Genomic DNA, 25,301 nt, shown 5'->3' on the forward strand with positions numbered 1-25,301 from the left:
CGTGCGAATACTGACACAAGCTGTTCATAAACGCCCAAGTCTTGCTCAGGTGTTATGAAGTCCCTGTGAAAGGTGGCTTTCAAATAGTGCTACCAAGTAAACAGTCATTGTGTGAATAAGGAGAATTACAGGAGGCTGAAGCTGGCTGACAGCACGGAGAACGTCAAATCAACATGAACACTAATTAGTATAATCCAGCGTTAGCACAGACAGGCTGTTTGAACAGAGGACGCACCGCTCGGAGGCGGACAGCAGTCGTACAGGTGCCAGCTAACTGCAGGAACAGGCGTCACAGTATCGCAGTAGGTAAACTATTGCTCAGGTTTGCGCTGATAAACTGTCGCTCCTCTAACTTGACCACACCTGTGTCTTCTCTCAGTCATGGGGGCTGCGCTGGAGCAGGAGTGTTCCAGTGTAATACTTCATGCTAAAATGCATGGAGACGTAAAAATACAAGCACTGTGCAAAAGTCAGAGACCACCTTCCTTTATTTCACTCATTTCATCAATAATGTCATTCAGAGCGGTTTGGTGTGAAATGCTTGATTGCACAGACTTCTTAACAGTGGTGGTGATAGGAACCAGGGGTCGCCATGACTACAACACGTATAGCCATTTTATTTACCATCCAAAACCCCTGGTGAACATACACGTGTCTTCTGAGCTTTTATATGTAATGTTGATGATGGGAAAAAGGAGGAATATCTGTGTTTCTTGAGGACTATTTTGCCTCACAGCGCCCTGTATGTATCCCTCCACTGTGAATATTTTTAAAGGTAAATTTTAGGCCAAATTCTGATCTCAAAACAATTTCCCGGGCATCAGGCAGTGCCTTCATAACAATTCCATGGAATAACTTTCTGTGAGGGAGCTTTTAGAGGTGGACATCTGGTTCCTACCACCACCACTGTGTTTACGTCGCAGTTATCTTAATTATCCAGAAATTTCAGTGGAATTTGAGCTTAAGTGCAAGTTATTCATTTTTAGATATAGCGCAATCTTCTTGCATAAGAAACCGGAAAGGAAACGTCAAAGGAACTGAAGAACTACAGACAGAAAAATGGGATTCCTAACAACCACCTGGAAGACCTGGAAGTTCACCAGAACTGTCCCCATCAGATAAGCTGCACTTAAAGCTTCCATCTTTGAGAGAGAGGAGAAAATCCAACTGCTTCATCCATAGGATTACTCGGATGGTGAGGAGCACGAACCAACTTCTAAGACTGAACTTTGGAGGTGTGGAAAAATATCTTTCAAAGATTTCTTTAAGAAACTGAAAGCAAGTGTTTCAAAAAGAAGGACCGCGGTAATGACGCTAAAGTGTGGGCACAAGTACTGAAAAATGAAGTGAATAACTATTTTTTGGCTGTTTTGACTGAAGAACATGTAAATGTATAAATGGTCTCTGACTCTTCCACAGGACTGTACATATGGAAAATACATGAAACCAGGTAGACCATATAACTCTGTACATATCTGTATTATTAGATATGACATCTGACAGTGGGTCCCCCCTCCCCTCCCCCCGAGCTTAAGAATGCTGCTCATGCTTCATATCATCTAACTAATAATAATATAATAATAAAACCACAGTTATCCGCTTTTCCTCTCAGCGCGAGCCATATCGTCTATTCTTTTTTGTTCATCGCAAAAGCATAAAGAAGAGAAGGAAACGCAACAGATCAGTCAGAATTATTAATCAACTCATTTAGACAACAAAACAAAACGATTATTGTTATAAATAATGAATGCAGGTTCTTTGTATGACCACTTTCGGTTTAATGGACATAAACTGTAATGCTGACTTTGAATGCATAGTAGCTAAAGTGGACCAAACACGTGTTACATGAAGCCAACACAATCTAACTTAAACAATTACAGCATATAGTGTTGAGAACAGGGCAAATAAAAGCAAAACAAACTCCACAGTGTTGATTTCACACGGACTCGACGTCTTCAGAACATAAATCATCTAAAAAATCTAACGCGTAGTGATTTCTTTATACAATATGACGATGACCTACTCTGAAAAAGGACCCTTTTTCTTGTTTACATGTGTCTAGCTACCGTGCAGATCCAAGCTGAATGTGGACTATATAATCAGACCCTTTATTTAATCGCTTTTCTAAAACTATCACAAGTGAGAATGCAAGTAGCAGCCTAGATAGCTAAAGTATGTAGCGTGTGTTTAATTACTGTGTGAATGGCTGGACCAGGAGGGACAAATTCTCCATATAAGGCCAATAGTCGGACATCTTTCTCGACACGCAGATCGGCAGGACATGTATGAAATAAACAGCAAATCTCAAAAAGCATGCTGTTTTTAGCTACGTCTGTAGAGGTTAGTATTTACAGAAACTTTACAGTTCTTAGAGAGCCAGGCCACGCCTTCCTGAGCACCGGACCGAAGCAGTGCGAACGAGCTGGTCAACCAATTCGGGTGCTGATGCCCATCGAGATTCCAGGTTTGTCAGCAGTTTTGTGAAATTTGCTCCTGTAGTTTCAAATTCAACCACACATATAACACATTTCAGAGGACGCTCATTTATTGGATGGTGAGAAGCAGAAAAGGCAACCCACTCCTACGCCTGAGCTTTCAAAGGGTTGGAAAACATCACTGCAGATTTCTCGATTTCTGAGAGCGAGTCTCCTGAAAAGAACGGACACTGAAATAAAGGAAAGTTTTACTTTTGGAATTTTTGATTTTTTTTTTTTTTTTTAATTTCAGTTAAATGTGTAATTTTTACATATAAAAATTCACAAATTCAAAGTATAGCTAGTAGAAACTTTCAGGACTTAATGCTGGCAATGCCAAATGCCACCGATATTTAATGAATTAATTAGCCACGTCAGAGGAGTGGCATTAATATTGTCCCAAAATTATACATCACCTCAAACCAAAAGGTGGAAATGATCTGAGATAACTGGGGGAGAATCCACTAAAAACCAAGTTCACCTGCCTTTTTAATCAATAATTGCTACTGGTTAAACCACTTATTTAATCAACTATATGGCTTGTTTGTTTGGGCCAAGACTAGGACCCAAAATTCCTCATAATTCCAAAGGGTGCACAAACTTTTTTCCTCACAACTGCGTTCCGAACAACTTACCAAAACCAAAGTCTGGTGTATGAGTCACACCTTCTGCGTGTTCTTACAGTGATCTGGAGCTCAAAAGGCTGATAGAAAGTGACCAGACTGGTCAGCTGAGAGTGCTAATAAAAACTGGCTAGCGTAGCGTGGCTTGTCAGCGAGCAGGCCAGTGAAACGTGGCCGTTAAGACTTTGCAGAGTGAGGGAACGTGATTAACTCAGTACTCAGGAAAAGACAGTGGCGAGGCTCTGTGCGACAACGCTGGCGATGCTAATGTTAGCATAAGAGCGAAGCAGGTTCAGGGTGACCATGCTAGCAGCTAATTTACAAAGCTGGAGGTTAAACGCAGGGGAAGTGGGACGGGCTGACCGAGACACCGAGTTTAACCATTCTGTTCATCTCCGCTATGTGTGGCTAATGGTGGGTTAGCAGGAGCCTCACCGTTGCACCGCGATGAAGAATTAGCCTCGGCTTGTTCAGCGGCTAAACCAGGCTGAGCTGGCTCGGCTGGTGGGTGTGGTGTAGCTGCTGCTGCTTGGGCTTCTGCACTAGCGGCCTCTGGAGCAGCAGGGGGCGCTGAACCGGTGGTGTTGTTTTCTGGTGCTGTGGCACTGGTAGGAGCTGAGGAGGCCTCGGCTGGAGCCTGGGGGTTTTCCTGGGATCCTCCTGCAGGGTTCGGGGCTACTGCACCGGCTGCAGCCGCTGGGTCGGTGTGCTGGTGCTCGGGAGCTCGCAGCCTCTTCATGATGGTCGTGACTCGCACAGCTTTCTGTAGAATACAAAGCATCTAAGCACAAAGACGGTAGAACGAGTATCACACAGAACACTCTCTCTACCAGTTAACACCAACATGCTTCTGGGAAACTGGGCCCAGTTTGGGGAGGTAAGTCCAAATGACCTGTTATTATAGAGCAGTCACTGCATCAGGGATGTTATAAAGGAGGTTGTTGGGAAAGCTTGTCTGTTTTTAGAAAAAGTCCTGACCTTCAATAAAAAGAGCCACTCAGCTTGCTGGCACTCACCGCTAGCAGGAAAAGCCTGAACTGAATTAATGAGCTAAATGCTACAAAGTATTTATGAGGTTTTTGTCAAATTTGACTTATTATTTCAAATATGTTTTTGAAATGATAACTTGGCTGTCAGTTTTGTGTATTTTGGTCTCTCCCCATTCAAACAGACAGGAGCTTGGTCTGGAAATAACTGCCCGGAGGTGTTGCGAAGATGGCCGTTTAATGAACAGTCTTTCCTGTAAGGACTTTGACTGTATCTTGTGGCAGATGGTGGAAGAAAAAGTAGCTCCTATCCTACACATTTATTTGCATTGATCATTATTTAACTTTCCTACAGGTTAATGATGCTGATGTATATTTAATTATCGATACTACAGAAGTGCAATAACTCAGTATCGACCCACCCATCTCTACTTCACTTTCATTACAGTGTCTTCTTTGGGATGAAGAGCAGGATTTACCCAAATAATGTTTTCCAAACTTTTGTTAAAAGCACACTCTGATATATGGGGGAGGGCGATATGGAAAGGATCATGATACTTTAAGACATATTCACAAGACTTTAGTTTTTCTGAGGTTTTATCAACTGGAACAGGCAAAAAAAATAATAAACAAAACAAAAAGCTCAATAACACATTGTTCACAATAATGATTAATGCTGCCATATCGCTCACCCCAATATCCAAATGGCTTTGGCCCAAAAGTGGTTCAAATACCACAAAGTTTTGAGTCCTGACCTCACAGCAAGGCCACGAAAGGCAGGGCAATTTTTCCAGCTTAAATGACTAAACAACTCTAGTTGATCAATCTGAAGTTTATCACTACAGAAAAAAAGTCAGCAAAAGAGCTGTGGGATAAATAATGTCCTTGCTGTGATCCATTTCCCTCAGAAAAGAAAGGACTGTATTCCCCAAACGTTCTGGCTGGCAAAGAAATTCTGAGCGCACAGTGATAAAAGTAGAGGACAAACCCAACTAGTCTGTGACGGATGAAGAAAGTCATTTCCAACATAATTACTACCTTCCACTTCGCTTTTGCGAAATTCTTCTCTATCTGTGCGCACACGTTTTCCTTGATGTTCTTATCTGAGGCGGCGTTTCCAGATATCCTACGAAGGAAAAGGGAAAACTCAGATAAGGCTCACAAAACTTTAGAGCATATTACTTACCTGCTGCCAAAAACACACACATCAGCAAAATGTGCTGAAAAACGAATAAAATGTCGGTACCATTCGTGGTTGATGGCCTCCTGCGCTGTAAGCCTCTGATCCTGGTCAACTTCCATGAGGCGGGACACTAAACTTTTGGCTGTGAACAGAGGAAGATAAAAAGCCAGACAAACAGACAAAGACAAGAAAAGCATCAAACCCAGTGGGATCAGTTTCACCAAAGGAGGTAAAAGAACTTAATTGTGGAGCGATTTTAATCCAGTATGAATCTGCAGCGTGTAGTTTTACAGTCTGACTGTAATATTTGCCGAGCGATTTTTAATCTTAACAACAGTGAATAACAAGAATAATCTAAATAAACTTAGATAGACACACAGTATGTTAAGGGCACCTGAGTCTGAGATGTCATCCCAGTATGGTGAATCAAACTCATAGTCTCCTGCCAGAATTTTGCGAAACAGGTTCTTGTCATGGTTTTCATAATCATCATCGTCTGCCTCGTCATAGAACGGTGGGTTCCCAGAAAGTCTGTAAGCAAAGGAGTGCATGTTAAAAGACAAGATTACCCGAGTATTTTTTAATGGAACATTTTTATTTATGTGGCTTTAAATAGGTGCATTACAAGATGAGGGGTCTTGAAGTTGTTGATCAAATAACTGCAGAAAGAACACTCACAGTATGTACATGATCACTCCGAGCGCCCAGCAGTCCACAGGACGGCCATATCTCTGTCTACCAACAACTTCTGGAGCTAACGGGAGAGGAAAGATATTCAACTTAAGAAAAGTTCCATTTAAAATACCCATCATCATCCCTGGTCCTGGAGATCTGCCTACCTGCAGAGTCTGGTTCCAATCACAGTCAGCCACACCTTCTTCAGCTAATTGGCTAACTGGCCTTGATTGGCTGGATCAGATGCATTAGTGTTAGCTAAGGGTGATGGGCCATAGACATACATACATAGATGCTGCATTAGGTTCAGCCAGGCACGTCACCAGTGCCACATGTTTCAGGAGTCAACGCAGCTACTGCATTCAATACAGTACAATCACAGAGCTGCAGTTTAAGAAAGGTACCATCCAAAATTACACAGATGCACCAAGAAGTCGATGGTGTGACTGGTTTTCCTCTGGATTTGTATTAAGCTTATTCATTTTATACACACTATGTTGACAAAAACATTGGGACACACCTCTCAATCACTGAATTCAGGTGTTTCATTCAGTCACGTTGCCACAGAGGTATAAAATACAGTGCAATTGAAAAGTGCAAGTGTTTAGGAACCACAGTGACTCAGCCGCGAAGTCTCAGACCATGTAAAGTTACAGAGTGGGTCATGGAGTGCTGAGGATCAAAGAGCATAAAAGACACCAATGCTCTGCTGATCAATAACTGCAGAGTTCAAACCTCTTCTGGCATCAACAAAAAACTGCGCCGGGAGCTTCAAGGCAGGGTTTTCCTGGCCCAGCAGCTGCCTGCAAGCCTTACATTCCAAGCACAACGCAGAGCATCAGATGAAGTGGTGTAAATCACCACCACTGGACTCTGGAGCAGTGGAAATGTATTCTGTGGAGTGAGGAATCACGCTTCTCTGTCAGTCTGATGGACAAGTCTGGGTTTGGCGAATGCCAGGAGAACATTACCAGCCTGACTGCACTTTCCAGCTGTAAAGTTTGGTGGAGGGGGGATTATAGTGTGGGGTTGTCTTTCAGGAGTTGGGCTCGGCCCCTTAGTTCCAGTGAGGGGAAATCTTGATACTTTGGCAAACCAAGACATTTTGGACAATTCTATGCTTCCAACTTTGTGGGAACAGTTTGGGGAAGAACCTTTTCTGTTCCAGTATGACTGAGCCCCAGTGCACAAAGCAAGGTCCATAAAGGCCTGGCTTGGTGACTTTGATGTGGAAGAACTTGATTGGCCCACACAGAGCCCTGACCTCAAGCCCACCGAACACCATATTGGTGTAATGTTTAGGTGTTTTTATCCATATAGTGAATATACCTTTTCTTGATGTGAAGCAGTTACACTGTTTTATTCACTCCGATTGTTAGTGCTAAGTAGGTGTAGGTACAGCATATTCATATGGAATATTCACTCTACACTTGCACCATGGCACTTTATGATAGTTTATATAATTGATCATTTATGATAAATTCAATGATAAAAATTGGTTGAGTGATAAGTAAATTATGGCTGATGTTTCCAGGCAGATCATGACCTTTCCATCATGACCTTGGCATCTATGTATTAATATCTATAGTCTGGCAACACGTTAGATCCAAGTGAAAACTAAACTCTGATCTCCAGGAGAAGGGTTGGTGACTGCTGGCTCTAGAGCAGTGGTCCTTACACCAGTCCTGAGGCCTCCACAGATGGTCCATATTTTGGTCCATCTGATCTCACAACACATGGATGGACCAAAATGTGGACTATCTGCAGACCCTGGGGATCAGTTTGAGAACCAGTGCATTACAGAACCATTTAAATGTCTCATTTCTAGATTTGTGCTCACTTTTCGAGAAACTGAATCTAATTTATCTCACAGACTTCTTCATGGACACCAAACAAATCCACTCATATTTTGCAAAAACACATTCGTTCCAAAACATTAGAGCACCTTCCTGTAACACTAAGTATCCAATCAAAACAGACTGTATGGCAGCTATTAAAGATGATAGAACTCCCAGTAAAAGCTCTTACCCAGATACTCTGGAGTTCCACAAGGCTCTTTAATGAGTCCGTTCTCAAGCTTGGCCAGATGGAAATCGCTGATGACTATTTTGGAGTGCTTCAGGCGGTTGTAATACACCAGATTTTCCAACTGAAATGAGCAACAACAAGAACACAATGTGGATTGTAAATAGAATAACAGGATGTTCCTCTGGAAGAACTCATAGCATTTCTGAACTACTTTCAAATCAGTCGTTCCAATTATACCACAGTTAATTCCATCTTTGCAGTCCTACTTGCTGAGAGGCATTCTGTTGTGTTGGGAAATAGCGCGCTATATTGTGTGTCAGCTATTTTGTAGTGCTGATTGAAATCTAAATGGTAAACTTCACCCCCTATTTAGTTCAGAGCACCCAGACAGGAGAGGGCATAACACTTGCTATAGTTTTCAAGCAGCATGAATTTCTGGCCACATTACCACATTTCCTAGCAATGGTCTCCCACCAAAATTCAGACCAATTCGTCTGCGTTTTAAAGAGATCTGTGCCAACGAGCGTTTTCAGGGTATGCAGGTCATTTTTCGGTGGGCTGTTGGTATAAAGCACAAAATCCAACCTTATATTGCTTTAATCATCATCTTGTTCTCTGAAAAGCTCGCAGCAAGTGCTAGCTGGGTTTCAGCTCAAGTTCAGCCCCCGTAGGTGCTTAGGTGCTACAAACAGAGTTGGAGCATTGGCTTCTAGCAGAAATGTATATGTCGCTTGTATGAAAACATGATTATTCCAACTGCCGTCATTTTGGACGGCAACTCCAAGTTCATTCCGTCGAGCTACGGCTGTTTGGAATGAGATAATAAAGCCATAACCGATCTAGCAAAGGCAGTAAAAGACATTTTTAAACCTTTTTAAACCTTTAAAGTATATTAGCCAGAGTATTTGAGTGTAGTGACTTGATTTCTTTTGATTTGTTGTTGTAGTGATGAAAAATGAAAGCTATAATCTAAACAGTGTTAGGATTTCCACATTCCAGGCTGCATACTAGCACACTAAATAGTATGTATAAACAGCGCATATCCCATTAGAAGAGCACTCATTAGTGTAGCAGCAGCTCCTACAGCTGATTATAGCTTCCCTGTGCTACTCGTTGGCGGCTCAGTTCAGTTAAACACCTTTTGGTTTGAGGTATTTGCTGATTGGGGATTATTTATTGAGGTAAGCCGATGTATTTATTGAGGTAAGCCGATGTTCGCTTCGTATTCGCCAACTTTTGAAATTCGTCTACGCTTAAGGTGCCTCAGTGTAACTGCGGTACCATTTAAGGTGGAACGGAAGCTTCAAATGAGAAGCTGGAAAATGAGAAGCTGACTTGAGCTTACTATGTATGTATGAGTTGATTCTTCCAGAGCTTTGGCAGCCACTTGTATTAGGTTTTATAAAATATCACGCACTGCAATGTCCTGATGTTTGGTGATGTTAAGGTTATACAGATCCAGTCCACCAATCTAGCTGATCTTCTTGCAGTATTTTTTGGAGATGATGCTGGTGTGCATGCAGAAAGAAACAATGCACTCGTCTTTCATACAACTGCTATTAACGTCTTGGGTTGATCCACTTAGTCGGACAATTGTGCGCATTTAAATGTCTCAAAAATAATAATAAATAGCAGCAATGAAATATATTTTACAGTCATGATCATGACAGAGCAGTGTGCTGTTTACCTTCAGGTTGCGGTGGACGATGTTGAGGGAGTGCAGATACGCCACCGCCTCCATCACCTGCCGGATCACATTGCTGGTGTCCTTCTCTGAGTAGTAGCCCTGGTCCAGTATCCAGTCAAACACCTCTCTCCCTGTAGCACTGCAAATAAATCAGACATCTCAAACATTAAAGACACCAGTATCACTGCTGTGCCTGATCTGCTCAGACTGGCACAACACACACTAACACACCACCACCACGTCAGCGTTACTGCAGCGCTGAGAATGATCCACCATCCAAACAGCACCTGCTCTGTGAGGGTCCATGGGGTTCCTGACCACTGAAGAACAGGGTAACAGAGTATCAGAGAAGCAGATGGACTACAGTCTGTAACTGTAGAACTACAAAGTTCTCCTATATGTTCAGTGAAGCTGAGAAAATGGAGTCGCCAGCAATTAAGCCTCTAGGGGTCCTTGCGTGAAGCACCTACGAGATAATAACGCGAACAAGCCTCTTACACATTGTCTCATGAGCCTGGCTGTGCTTTGTAGTTTCAAGGTTATCAATCCACCAATGATCTTTCATCTTTAATCTCAGACGTGCATGTCTTCCTTTTAAGATTAGCATGCTAATGGATCTGTCAGACTAAGCTCATTTCAAAGGTTCCCAGCTAGCTAAGAAAAAGTAGCACACGTAAGTGCTGGTGTTTTTTAAGCGTGATGCAACACAATATGGCAAAAGTAATGAAAGTACGGTGTGTTAGAAATACAGAGCCATATTAATTCTAAATTATGCAAACACAACTGCAGGATTGGCACCTTCAAAGGCTCTGTTTGATCATTGTTCAGGAGATACACGCACAGCAGAGGAGACACAACATTAAAGGAATTCTGAGGTGGGAAAGTAACGAATGCAAATCCGAACCCGAACAGACAGAAGAGAACATGAGGCAGCCAGACGGAGGCGTCTCATGAACGAGAGAGACGTGGCAGTGAGAGTGAGATATCAGTTCAGTGTCTCTCTCTGACACAGCCTCAGGACCCATCTGCTCAAACCCCTCAGGACCTGCCTCAGCACTGCAGGCTCAGCTGGAGAAGCACGACCACTTACAGCTCAAGGAAGAGGAAGTACTCTTTTCTGGTCTCGTAAACGTCCACCAGCTGGAGGATGTTGGGGTGCTTGACCCTGCAAGCAGACAGAAAAGGGAATGAAGTGAACCAGAAGATAAAGCTTTCTAGGCGTTAAAGAAAGGCCTGTCAAAAGTTTGAGAACACCTAGCGTTGCTGATGTAAGACCTTTGACACACTTTAAAAAATGCTTTTTCAAAGAGTTCTTTAGTAAAAAAAAATGGTTCTATGTAGAACCCACTCCTAGAATGCTTTACAAGAGTTCTTTGCATAATGAAAGGGTTCTTCAGATTTAGAATGTGCTGTAGACGGTTCTATATACACTGATCAGGTATAACATCATGACCACCTCCTTGTTTCTACACTCATTGTCCATCTTATCAGCTCCACTTACTGTATAGCTGCACTTTGTAGTTCTACAGTTACAGACTGTAGTCCATCTGTTTCTCTGATACTCTGTTACCCTGTTCTTCAGTGGTCAGGACCCCCATGGACCCTCACAGAGCAGGTATAATTTTGTTGGTGGGTCATTCTCAGCGCTGCTGAGAATGGTGGTGGTGTGTTAGTGTGTGTTGTGCTGGTCTGAGTGGATCAGACACAGCAGTGCTGCTGGAGTTTTTAAACACCTCAGTGTCGATGCTGGACTGAGAATAGTCCACCAACCAAAAACATCCAGCCCACAGTGTCCTGTGCCCCATGATGAAGGACTAGAGGATGACCATCACAAACTGTGCAGCAGCAGATGAGCTGTCGTCTCTGACTTTACATCTACAAGGTGGAGTGTCTAATGGAGTGGACAGTGAGTGGACACAGTGTTTAAAAACTCCAGCAGCACTGCTGTGTCTGATCCACTCAGACCAGCACAACACACACTAACACACCTCCACCATGTCAGTGTCACTGCAGTGCTGAGAATGATCCACCACCCAAATAGTACCTGCTCTGTGAGGGTCCATGGGGGTCCTGACCACAGAAGAACAGGGTAACAAAGTATCAGAGAAACAGATGGACTACAGTCTGTAACTGTAGAACTACAGAGACCAGCTATACAGTAAGTGGAGCTGATAAAGTGGACAATGAGCGTAGAAACAAGGAGGTGATCAGAATTTTCTGCCTTTTTGAAAAGGGTTCTATGTAGCACCGATAGGGTTCTTCTGTTGTTACAATGTCAAGCTTGTAACCACAGAAGAGCCTTTCTGGGTAAAACATCACAAACATCAAATGTCAGAGTTTAAACTGGTGCTGCCATCAGTAGTGTTTTAACCCAAGACAGGAAAGTCAATGTACACCACGGTTAGCTTGGTGCTAACTTAATACTAGTGATCCAATAGAATGCTAGCAGAAATTAGCATTACTGTAGTGATGATAATGAGACAAACAAAGGCTACTTACATAAAGGGAAGGTTTGTAGTGGTTAATGTGGAGCAAATAACAATGACAGCTCTCTACTCACTTGCCTCTCACTCTCTTGCCTCTGCTCCACAGTGACTTCACACTCACTGGCTGTGTTTACATGCAAATCCAACTGAATACATTCCAATACATCTGCATGCATAGAGTACCACGTGAGTCCAGTCAGAGTGAGATGAGCAGCAGTGAGCAGTGCTTGTGTTTTTAACTGCTTTAAAATGACGTCAGACTGGCCTGAGAGGAAGACATCGCGTTCTGAGACACATTGGGAATGTAATCGGATTAACTCGGCTATTATTCTTCTATTTAATGTATTATTTCCAGGATTTCCCACCTCGTTCAGTTGGTTAGAAATTGTATTCCGAACTGCCTCAATCAGACTAGACTATTCCAATTGTTAGAGGGGCTTTCAGGGGAGTTAGGGTCAGGGGCCTGATGGGTACTTGGTTTGCTGTGATATAATTTAAAGTGAGAGCACAAGTTAAAGAAACCACACTGCAGTAATCATTTTGGATTGATCAGCTTGTTTGGGGCATCTAAATATTCAGGACATAGTCCTAAATGTCCAGCACTAACAACAAACACGGTGATAAATAAAATATTAGAAATTCAATAGCATAAATAAACTTACTTATCTCACTTTAACAAGTGACTTCACTGGCACGGACAATATAACGTTATCATCACTATACATAATGCATTTGTAGTGCATGTCAACAATTCACAATGCATAATAAACATGGCTGTAAAGTGTAGCTCGTTTTTATAATAAGTGCATTATAACATGTTATTAACACTATTTATAATGAATAATGTTAACAATTCATGATGCATAATAAACATGGCTGTAAAGTGTAGCTCATTTTTATAATAAGTGCATTATAACATGTTATTAACACTATTTATAATGAATAATGTTAACAATTCATGATGCATAATAAACATGGCTGTAAAGTGTAGCTCGTTTTTATAATAAGTGCATTATAACATGTTATTAACACTATTTATAATGAATAATGTTAACAATTCATGATGCATAATAAACATGGCTGTAAAGTGTAGCTCATTTTTATAATAAGTGCATTATAACATGTTATTAACACTATTTATAATGAATAATGTTAACAATTCATAATGCATAATAAACATGGCTGTAAAGTGCAATTCATTTTTACAAATATTTATAGCCATGTTTATAATGCCTTATGAACGATTATAACATGTAATCAACACTATTTATAATGAATAATGTGAACAATTCATAATGCATAATGAACATGGCTGTAAAGTGCAATTCATTTTCATGAATATTTATAGCCATGTTTATAATGCCTGAGGAATGAATTGTACCATGTTATGGATGTGATTATAGATGCTTATAGATACTGTGCTCATAGAAAGTGTTGCCAATCTTTGTTATTAACTTAATAAAAGTTAAACACTAAAAAATAGGCAAGCTGTCCTCAAACCATTATGAGCATTGTATGTCATGTTTGGATTAAGAATGTATGCATAAAATATTTACAAGCCAGCATTATATACAACTGGCACAAAAGCTCCTGACCAGATGGAACAGGAAGAATCTGTCAGCTAAAACAGTCACTGAAAATAAATTCTGCTTGCATTATTAAGATCAGTTTTGAGTAGCAAATGCTGGCCTCCTTCCTACACAGTAGACATAAAAATGTGCAGGATTTAATATTTAGATGTAGCTGTATAGCATAATAACAATAATAACTCTCCATTTCTAAGAGTTTCATTCTCTCGGCTGGCTGGTCAAAGCTGGTGCCTGTGGTAGTGTCTTATGCTTGAGGGGTTTAAGGCAGGCGGCTGTGTGAGAGAATAAGCCGATTTCATGCCTCAGGATGGTGACAGGTGCTAATTTGAAAATATACAGAGAGGTGAGTTCACAGAGAAGCACTACTCAAATGTCTTCGCCTCCAAAGCTAGTTCATGCAGGGCTGGACGAGCCACGTGAACATGAAGGTGGTCTTTTACACTCACTTAGGGTCATATTATACCTCAAACCATCCATGTCCAGCAACTAGGTTGACTATAATAAGGAACCATCTAAAGTGATGATACTGAGTGTAAGTGCAGTTTGCATGAACACCTAACAGCAGCAATCTGATTGGTTGTTTAATTAGATGTTATTTCCATGCAGGGTAGTGGGGTACCCAATCAAAATCCTTTGGAGGTCAGTGCCAGCACAGCTGAGATAAATAACTGGCTCATCACATCAGGCTTTAGCAGAGCTCAGTAACGCTGAGATTAATAACTGATCACATTGATTTATCAGTCTACTCAGGCTTTAGCAGAGCTCAGTAACACTGAGATTAATAACTGATCACATTGATTTATCAGTCTACTCAGACTTTAGCAGAGCTCAGTAACACTGAGATTAATAACTGATCACATTGATTTATCAGTCTACTCAGACTTTAGCAGAGCTCAGTAACACTGAGATTAATAACCGATCACATTGATTTATCAGTCTACTCAGGCTTTAGCAGAGCTCAGTAACACTGAGATTAATAACCGATCACATTGATTTATCAGTCTACTCAGGCTTTAGCAGAGCTCAGTAACACTGAGATTAATAACTGATCACATTGATTTGTCAGTCTACTCAGACTTTAGCAGAGCTCAGTAACACTGAGATTAATAACCGATCACATTGATTTATCAGTCTACTCAGACTTTAGCAGAGCTCAGTAACACTGAGATTAATAACTGATCACATTGATTTGTCAGTCTACTCAGGCTTTAGCAGAGCTCAGTAACGCTGAGATTAATAACCGATCACATTGATTTATCAGTCTACTCAGGCTTTAGCAGAGCTCAGTAACGCTGAGATTAATAACCGATCACATTGATTTATCAGTCTACTCAGGCTTTAGCAGAGCTCAGTAACACTGAGATTAATAACCGATCACATTGATTTATCAGTCTACTCAGGCTTTAGCAGAGCTCAGTAACGCTGAGATTAATAACTGATCACATTGATTTATCAGTCTACTCAGGCTTTAGCAGAGCTCAGTAACGCTGAGATTAATAACCGATCACATTGATTTATCAGTCTACTCAGGCTTTAGCAGAGCTCAGTAACGCTGAGATTAATAACTGATCACATTGATTTATCAGTCTACTCAGGCTTTAGCAGAGCTCAGTAACACTGAGATTAATAACTGATCACATTGATTTATCAGTCTACTCAGGCTTTAGCAGAGCTCAATATCACTGAGATTAATAACTGATCACATTGATTTATCAGTCTACTCAGGCTTTAGCAGAGCTCAGTAACACTGAGATTAATAACCGATCACATTGATTTATCAGTCTACTCAGGCTTTAGCAGAGCTCAGTAACGCTGAGATTAATAACTGATCACATTGATTTATCAGTCTACTCAGGCTTTAGCAGAGCTCAGTAACGCTGAGATTAATAACTGATCACATTGATTTATCAGTCTACTCAGGCTTTAGCAGAGCTCAGTAACACTGAGATTAATAACTGATCACATTGATTTATCAGTCTACTCAGGCTTTAGCAGAGCTCAGTAACACTGAGATTAATAACCGATCACATTGATTTATCAGTCTACTCAGGCTTTAGCAGAGCTCAGTAACGCTGAGATTAATAACTGATCACATTGATTTATCAGTCTACTCAGGCTTTAGCAGAGCTCAGTAACGCTGAGATTAATAACTGATCACATTGATTTATCAGTCTACTCAGGCTTTAGCAGAGCTCAGTAACACTGAGATTAATAACTGATCACATTGATTTATCAGTCTACTCAGGCTTTAGCAGAGCTCAGTAACACTGAGATTAATAACCGATCACATTGATTTATCAGTCTACTCAGGCTTTAGCAGAGCTCAGTAACACTGAGATTAATAACTGATCACATTGATTTATCAGTCTACTCAGGCTTTAGCAGAGCTCAATATCACTGAGATTAATAACTGATCACATTGATTTATCAGTCTACTCCGGCTTTAGCAGAGCTCAGTAACACTGAGATTAATAACCGATCACATTGATTTATCAGTCTACTCAGGCTTTAGCAGAGCTCAGTAACACTGAGATTAATAACTGATCACATTGATTTATCAGTCTACTCAGGCTTTAGCAGTGCTCAGTAACGCTGAGATTAATAACTGATCACATTGATTTATCAGTCTACTCAGGCTTTAGCAGAGCTCAGTAACTCTGAGATTAATAACTGATCACATTGATTTATCAGTCTACTCAGGCTTTAGCAGAGCTCAGTAACACTGAGATTAATAACCGATCACATTGATTTATCAGTTTACTCAGGCTTTAGCAGAGCTCAGTAACTCTGAGATTAATAACTGATCACATTGATTTATCAGTCTACTCAGGCTTTAGCAGAGCTCAGTAACGCTGAGATTAATAAGCGATCACATTGATTTATCAGTCTACTCAGGCTTTAGCAGAGCTCAGTAACACTGAGATTAATAACCGATCACATTGATTTATCAGTCTACTCAGGCTTTAGCAGAGCTCAGTAACACTGAGATTAATAACTGATCACATTGATTTATCAGTCTACTCAGGCTTTAGCAGAGCTCAGTAACACTGAGATTAATAACCGATCACATTGATTTATCAGTCTACTCATGCTTTAGCAGAGCTCAGTAATGCTGAGATTAATAACCGATCACATTGGTTTATCAGTCTACTCAGGCTTTAGCAGAGCTCAGTAACGCTGAGATTAATAACCGATCACATTGATTTATCAGTCTACTCAGGCTTTAGCAGAGCTCAGTAACACTGAGATTAATAACCGATCACATTGATTTATCAGTCTACTCAGGCTTTAGCAGAGCTCAGTAACGCTGAGATTAATAACCGATCACATTGATTTATCAGTCTACTCAGGCTTTAGCAGAGCTCAGTAACTCTGAGATTAATAACCGATCACATTGATTTATCAGTCTACTCAGACTTTAGCAGAGCTCAGTAACGCTCAGATTAATAACTGATCACATTGATTTATCAGTCTACTCAGGCTTTAGCAGAGCTCAGTAACACTGAGATTAATAACTGATCACATTGATTTATCAGTCTACTCAGGCTTTAGCAGAGCTCAGTATCACTGAGATTAATAACTGATCACATTGATTTATCAGTCTACTCAGGCTTTAGCAGAGCTCAGTAACGCTGAGATTAATAACTGATCACATTGATTTATCAGTCTACTCAGGCTTTAGCAGAGCTCAGTCACGCTGAGATTAATAACTGATCACATTGATTTATCAGTCTACTCAGGCTTTAGCAGAGCTCAGTAACACTGAGATTAATAACTGACCATCACATTGATTTATCAGTCTACTCAGGCTTTAGCAGAGCTCAGTAACACTGAGATTAATAACTGACCATCACATTGATTTATCAGTCTACTCAGGCTTTAGCAGAGCTCAGTAACACTGAGATTAATAACTCATCACATTGATTTATCAGTCTACTCAGGCTTTAGCAGAGCTCAGTAACACTGAGATTAATAACCGATCACATTGATTTATCAGTCTACTCAGGCTTTAGCAGAGCTCAGTAACGCTGAGATTAATAACCGATCACATTGATTTATCAGTCTACTCAGGCTTTAGCAGAGCTCAGTAACACTGAGATTAATAACCGATCACATTGATTTATCAGTCTACTCAGACTTTAGCAGAGCTCAGTAACGCTGAGATTAATAACCGATCACATTGATTTATCAGTCTACTCAGGCTTTAGCAGAGCTCAGTAACGCTGAGATTAATAACCGATCACATTGATTTATCAGTCTACTCAGGCTTTAGCAGAGCTCAGTAACGCTGAGATTAATAACCGATCACATTGATTTATCAGTCTACTCAGGCTTTAGCAGAGCTCAGTAACGCTGAGATTAATAACCGATCACATTGATTTATCAGTCTACTCAGGCTTTAGCAGAGCTCAGTAACTCTGAGATTAATAACCGATCACATTGATTTATCAGTCTACTCAGGCTTTAGCAGAGCTCAGTAACGCTGAGATTAATAACCGATCACATTGATTTATCAGTCTACTCAGGCTTTAGCAGAGCTCAGTAACACTGAGATTAATAACCGATCACATTGATTTATCAGTCTACTCAGACTTTAGCAGAGCTCAGTAACGCTCAGATTAATAACTGATCACATTGATTTATCAGTCTACTCAGGCTTTAGCAGAGCTCAGTAATACTGAGATTAATAACTGATCACATTGATTTATCAGTCTACTCAGGCTTTAGCAGAGCTCAGTATCACTGAGATTAATAACTGATCACATTGATTTATCAGTCTACTCAGGCTTTAGCAGAGCTCAGTAACGCTGAGATTAATAACTGATCACATTGATTTATCAGTCTACTCAGGCTTTAGCAGAGCTCAGTCACGCTGAGATTAATAACTGATCACATTGATTTATCAGTCTACTCAGGCTTTAGCAGAGCTCAGTAACACTGAGATTAATAACTGACCATCACATTGATTTATCAGTCTACTCAGGCTTTAGCAGAGCTCAGTAACACTGAGATTAATAACTGACCATCACATTGATTTATCAGTCTACTCAGGCTTTAGCAGAGCTCAGTAACACTGAGATTAATAACCGATCACATTGATTTATCAGTCTACTCAGGCTTTAGCAGAGCTCAGTAACGCTGAGATTAATAACCGATCACATTGATTTATCAGTCTACTCAGACTTTAGCAGAGCTCAGTAACACTGAGATTAATAACTCATCACATTGATTTATCAGTCTACTCAGGCTTTAGCAGAGCTCAGTAACACTGAGATTAATAACCGATCACATTGATTTATCAGTCTACTCAGGCTTTAGCAGAGCTCAGTAACGCTGAGATTAATAACCGATCACATTGATTTATCAGTCTACTCAGGCTTTAGCAGAGCTCAGTAACGCTGAGATTAATAACCGATCACATTGATTTATCAGTCTACTCAGGCTTTAGCAGAGCTCAGTAACGCTGAGATTAATAACCGATCACATTGATTTATCAGTCTACTCAGGCTTTAGCAGAGCTCAGTAACTCTGAGATTAATAACCGATCACATTGATTTATCAGTCTACTCAGGCTTTAGCAGAGCTCAGTAACGCTGAGATTAATAACCGATCACATTGATTTATCAGTCTACTCAGGCTTTAGCAGAGCTCAGTAACACTGAGATTAATAACCGATCACATTGATTTATCAGTCTACTCAGGCTTTAGCAGAGCTCAGTAACACTGAGATTAATAACTGATCACATTGATTTATCAGTCTACTCAGGCTTTAGCAGAGCTCAGTAACGCTGAGATTAATAACCGATCACATTGATTTATCAGTCTACTCAGGCTTTAGCAGAGCTCAGTAACACTGAGATTAATAACTGATCACATTGATTTATCAGTCTACTCAGACTTTAGCAGAGCTCAGTAACACTGAGATTAATAACCGATCACATTGATTTATCAGTCTACTCAGGCTTTAGCAGAGCTCAGTAACACTGAGATTAATAACTGGTCACATTGATTTATCAGTTTACTCAGGCTTTAGCAGAGCTCAGTAACGCTGAGATTAATAACTGATCACATTGATTTATCAGTCTACTCAGGCTTTAGCAGAGCTCAGTAACGCTGAGATTAATAACTGATCATCACATTGATTTATCAGTCTACTCAGGCTTTAGCAGAGCTCAGTAACACTGAGATTAATAACCGATCACATTGATTTATCAGTCTACTCAGGCTTTAGCAGAGCTCAGTAACACTGAGATTAATAACCGATCACATTGATTTATCAGTCTACTCAGGCTTTAGCAGAGCTCAGTAACACTGAGATTAATAACTGATCATCACATTGATTTATCAGTCTACTCAGGCTTTAGCAGAGCTCAGTAATGCTGAGATTAATAACCGATCACATTGATTTATCAGTCTACTCAGACTTTAGCAGAGCTCAGTACCGCTGAGATTAATAACCGATCACATTGATTTATCAGTCTACTCAGGCTTTAGCAGAGCTCAGTAACGCTGAGATTAATAACTGATCACATTGATTTATCAGTCTACTCAGGCTTTAGCAGAGCTCAGTAACGCTGAGATTAATAACTGATCACATTGATTTATCAGTCTACTCAGACTTTAGCAGAGCTCAGTACCGCTGAGATTAATAACCGATCACATTGATTTATCAGTCTACTCAGGCTTTAGCAGAGCTCAGTAACGCTGAGATTAATAACTGATCACATTGATTTATCAGTCTACTCAGACTTTAGCAGAGCTCAGTAACACTGAGATTAATAACCGATCACATTGATTTATCAGTCTACTCAGGCTTTAGCAGAGCTCAGTAACACTGAGATTAATAACCGATCACATTGATTTATCAGTCTACTCAGGCTTTAGCAGAGCTCAGTAACGCTGAGATTAATAACTGATGGTTTTCACGAAAATCACTAAATCTTTTGTTTCAATAAAAGCGAGATAATTTCGTTTTCCACTAAAATAAGCCCTTTAATGTTTTGAATCTTCAATTTTTTGATGTTTTTTTAAGTTAATATAACAAGATTTTTATTCTTTTGAATCATTTAAATTGTTTAAATGGTGTTTAAATATAGAAAACAAACAAAAAAGTTACGAGACAGTGACATCCTGCTGCTTCTGACTCTCAGCCATTATGGAGTAATCAGAATGAAAGCCAGCAGAGAGCAGCTTTAGGCCGATTGTACAGGATTGTCCACAACAAGGCAGACAATGCAGTAAAGCTGCGATGAATCTGAGCCTCAACTGCTGTCAGTTTGCAGTACAATGAGGTCCCCGCGCTTCATCATAGAGATGATTTAAGCACTTGTGCCTTTTCCCTATTTTCTTTTCCCTCTTCTCACCATCCTGCCTATTCAAACTGCTGCCTCTGCGTGAAAACAGGCCCAAAAAGCTGAGCCAGTCTATGCATAACTATAAGGCTTTCAAAAATACGCCGGTGGAGAGTTTTTTGCCTCGTCAAGTGGAGCCGCTTTAAAACAAAAGGAGTTTAAACGACCCTTTTTTCCAAATGAGAAACTGCTGCAGATCCTAAAATACACTCTGTAATTGAAAAAAAATACACAATGAGCATCTGGAACTCACATCTTCAGAATGAAAATCTCATTTTTCGCAGCCTTCCGCACTTTCCTCCCGTCCTTCTTCAGGAACTTTTTGCAGGTGTACATTTTGGATGTGGTCTTGTCCTTCGCCCGGAAGATCTCGCAGAACTCTTCCCTGTGAGAAGAACAAAATGTCACATTACCAGGCTGAAGTGGCCCGAAGCCGATTCGTTGCCCTGATGTGACTCAGATCTGGTGTTTTCAGGGCCGTGTGGACGCAAATCTGATCTTTTCAAATCCCACCTGAGCCGCTTTGGCTACGTTCATATTACAAGCCTCGTTGTTCAAATCAAATGACATGATGGTTCGCCCTCGTTTGGGTAACCGATTCAAACCAGTCATTAATGTAAACAAACCAGAGTCCTGAAATGACCCTCATGCGCACGTCCTGCATGCTCTGATATTACAGACGGTAAAACTCACACTACAAAGCTGAATGATGACTGCTGGAGCTACAGACCTGTAGCTTGCTGAACTAGGATAACAGTAGCATATACATGTTTTTACATATAATAAATATACTGTATATATAACATATATATCGCTGTTGTCGGATCAAAACCTTGTATCTCCAAAATGGCAACTTTACATGAGAAGGAAAAACCTACTTTACTTTTAATGTAATATAATGGAAGTCAGTGGATCCTCAAGGTTTTCCAACTCATTGTAGGCCATTTATTTTAGTCCATTCATCATGAAATTGACATCCAATGTAAAGAACCACATGTATTTTCAAATTATGTCAAAAACTGAAAAACATCAAAAATGGAGATAGATGGCGATAGATCTATATATATACACTGTATAATTCTTTATATTTAATCTGTCTGTGTGTTATGAAAACAGTGCTTACGATTTAACGATCTGTCCCAGGTCATATCTGTCTGTGATCTCTGTAGGACTGTTATAGTCCTTCTTCTCCCCCAGAGTTAAACAGCCAAACGGCATCCTCCTGCAGAGAGAGAGAGAGAGAGAGAGAGAGAGAGAGAAACAGAGAGAGAGGAGAGAGAGAGAGAGAGAGAAACAGAGAGAGAGGAGAGAGAGAGAGAGAGAGAGAGAGAGAGAGAGAGAGAAACAGAGAGAGAGGAGAGAGAGAGAGAGAGAGAGAAACAGAGAGAGAGGAGAGAGAGAGAGAGAGAGAGAGAGAGAGGAGAGAGAGAGAGAGAGAGAGAGTTTGAGAGAAAGAAGAGAGAGAAGAGAGAGAGAGAGAAGAGAGAGAGAGAGGGAGAGAGAGAGAGAAGAGAGAGAGAGAGGGAGAGAGAGAGAGAGAGAGAGAGAGAGAGAGAAACAGAGAGAGAGGAGAGAGAGAGAGAGAAGAGAGAGAGAGAGAGAGAGAGAGAGGGAGAGAGAGAGAATAGAAAGAGAAAAAGAACGAAAGACAGAAAGAAAGTCAGAGAGAGAGAAAAAAGAGAAAGAGAGATAGAATGCGAATAGAAGAGTGAAAAGGAGGTGCGCGAGAGAGTGGGATAGAGACAGAGAATAAAGGACAAAGAGGGATAAAAACAAAGAAAGAGTGCGACGGAGGACAACGAGAGAAAGAAAATAGAGTGAGGAGGAGGAGAGACAGAAAAGCAAAGAGAAAAGAGGAGTGGAGTGAAAGAAGGAGTATATAAAAAAGGTATAAACAGACAATAAGAGAAAAGACAGATTGAACAGGAGAGAAGAGGCAGTGAGACAGAGGGAAAGCGAGGCGAGAGAAACAGAGGAGGCAGAAAGGAGGAGAAGAGAATAGAGAGACTTATTAAACTTGTTCTATTCAGATATTCAGATGGAAATTCGGAATCAGAGCTGGAGTCCAATCCTGCACGCAGGGCCTCTGCGGGTTTTCACCTGAATAAATGAATCACATTATACAGTAAAATCCATCATTCTGAATTATTTCAGCACTCAACGCCACTCAGATCTCGTTCTGCAGGATCTTTTCTGGTTCCGCCGGGAAATAAACGCGATGCGTGTTTACTCGTCTTTTCCTACACAAGCAGATCACATTCCGAGCGTCTGCGCTGCCGGGGAATCAAACTCACCGGCAGATCTAATTTACAGCTAAATGACTGGAGATGGAGGCAGAGGTGCTGTTTGACTCGCAGCAGCAGAGTCGGAGAACAAGTGAGTCAGAACTCCGGGGAACGAGAGAGCGAGGGAGACGGAAAGAGAAGAGAAAACAGCAGGAAGGATGACAGACGAGGAAAAGATGTACACACTTACAGAGAGACACATTAGAGCTAGTAATGCTTTCATTTACACTCCTTGAAGTTCTAGATATCGACCAATAGCTGCGAGGTGCGTGCTTCATGCAAATGATATGTAAATGAGGGGCTGGTTGGCTGGCACTTGATTTCACGCACTCAAGCTGGTTCCTCATTTATCTCCACTTGCTTCCGTTTTGTAAGAAACTTTTATGAATCATACTCAGAGCAGCTGGTTTGTTATTAAAGGCAGTAAAATATGTACCTTTTCACTCAATGCTGATCAGGGGATTTATGGAAAACGTGCTGTCAAAAATCTCTCAAATGAACCTGGTTTATTTTCAACAGCCGTCTTGTGACTCCAGGTAGATAACCCATGTTTTACATCAGCATGTGCTTTTGGGATAATATTTATGGGAGCCCACATATGGATTTTTGTATACTGTTATCACCTTGAAGAAAATAATGTATTAAATTTGAACATATTTGCATATTTCACAAACAAACGAGCAAAATTCAAATGTAATTCCTGGGCACGCTTGACAGGCCTCGCCAATACGGTAAATTTTCAGTATGCAAAAAGTTAGAAACAATCTTACACCCGTCTGAAAACGCTGAGGGTTTATCTAAAATACACTTCAGCAAAATAGTTTTACTGATGACGTGTCAACATTTATTTTCTTTAATCTGCTTTCTCTCCTTTGGCTCTTTCGCTACTATACACTTCAACAAAGAACAAAAAAAACAGATATCTAATGCATGAAATTGAGAGAAGAGCTGGCAGCGAAACTCACTGGCACTAAAGCACATTCACAGATAAACAAATTCATCAAAGCATCATGACTGATATACACAAATCCATCACTGTAGGAAGTGATCACTGCGATGCCTTGGAGATGCCTGTTGAATATAACATAAGACAAGTTTCAGAATTAAAACAAATCCGCAGTAAAAGCAAAGCTCAACACAATGGAGGCCAAACCTACAGCTTGGATTTGGGTTTGAACCCCAGCTGTGGCACATGCTCGTTGTCATCGCTCTATCATTATTGTATGATGTCTGGTTTGAATTGCCAGCACTGAGTGTTTTATCACTCCTTAAGAAGGATTGAAGTATTCAGTATCTGACTTTCTATGCATGTTTGGCATCAACATGCTTGTATACTTGACCTCAAATGTCGCCTACGAGCACAGCCAGTGGCTGTGGCTAACCAGCCGTTAAATGCTGTAATATTATTATTTCCCTACTGAAACATCCGCATCAATTAGGCTGTGCTTCATGCAAATGACATGTAAATGAGGGGCTGCTTGGCTGGCACTTGATTTCACGCGCTCAACTGATTCATCATTTATCTCCCCTTGCTTCCATTTCATAAGAAACGTTTATGAGTCATACGCAGAGCAGCTGGCACGTTGTTAAAGGTGGTAAAATATACTCCTTTTCACACAATGCTGATCAATAAGGGCTTTACAGAGGATTATGGAAAATGTGTCATCAAAAATCTCTCAAATAAACCTGGTTTATTTTCAACAGCTGTCTCGTGACTCTAGGTGGATAACCAATTTGCAAGTATTGCAATGATTTCTTTTATCTTCTTATTTCATTGTTATGCTTTGAGGGGAAGCAAAGGGGTTAAAATCTTGGTATCTAGGATAAAAACCCATTTCCAGCAAAGTTGGACAATTAAAATGCTATAAAAAGGAACCCGTGACGTGATTCTCTACCTTTAACTAAGAAAAGTAAGAAAAAAACAACATCCCAT

The 25,301-nt window shown here is 40.6% G+C and overlaps 1 protein-coding gene across 4 annotated transcripts in view; it reads right to left on the minus strand.

The window, feature by feature from the left end:
* The window catches only part of camkvb (CaM kinase-like vesicle-associated b), a 111,978-nt gene that overhangs the window by 4,172 nt on the left and 82,505 nt on the right, over positions 1-25,301 (minus strand). For 3 of the 4 annotated variants that reach the window (XM_017687290.2, XM_037532304.1, XM_037532302.1), the window contains 10 exons: positions 22,207-22,305; positions 21,337-21,468; positions 10,747-10,821; positions 9,657-9,795; positions 7,970-8,090; positions 5,945-6,020; positions 5,661-5,797; positions 5,330-5,408; positions 5,122-5,209; positions 1,264-3,860 (listed from right to left, as the gene is read on the minus strand). In XM_017687290.2, the coding sequence (XP_017542779.1) occupies positions 3,474-3,860; positions 5,122-5,209; positions 5,330-5,408; positions 5,661-5,797; positions 5,945-6,020; positions 7,970-8,090; positions 9,657-9,795; positions 10,747-10,821; positions 21,337-21,468; positions 22,207-22,301 (1,329 nt within the window). In that variant the 5' untranslated portion in view covers positions 22,302-22,305 and the 3' untranslated portion in view covers positions 1,264-3,473. Of the gene's footprint in view, positions 1-1,263; positions 3,861-5,121; positions 5,210-5,329; positions 5,409-5,660; positions 5,798-5,944; positions 6,021-7,969; positions 8,091-9,656; positions 9,796-10,746; positions 10,822-21,336; positions 21,469-22,206; positions 22,306-25,301 lie in introns of those variants that run through there. The other variant, XM_037532303.1, reaches the window with a different exon arrangement.

The sequence above is a fragment of the Pygocentrus nattereri genome, chromosome 21, assembly GCF_015220715.1.
Source record: "Pygocentrus nattereri isolate fPygNat1 chromosome 21, fPygNat1.pri, whole genome shotgun sequence".
Lineage (NCBI taxonomy): Eukaryota > Metazoa > Chordata > Actinopteri > Characiformes > Serrasalmidae > Pygocentrus > Pygocentrus nattereri.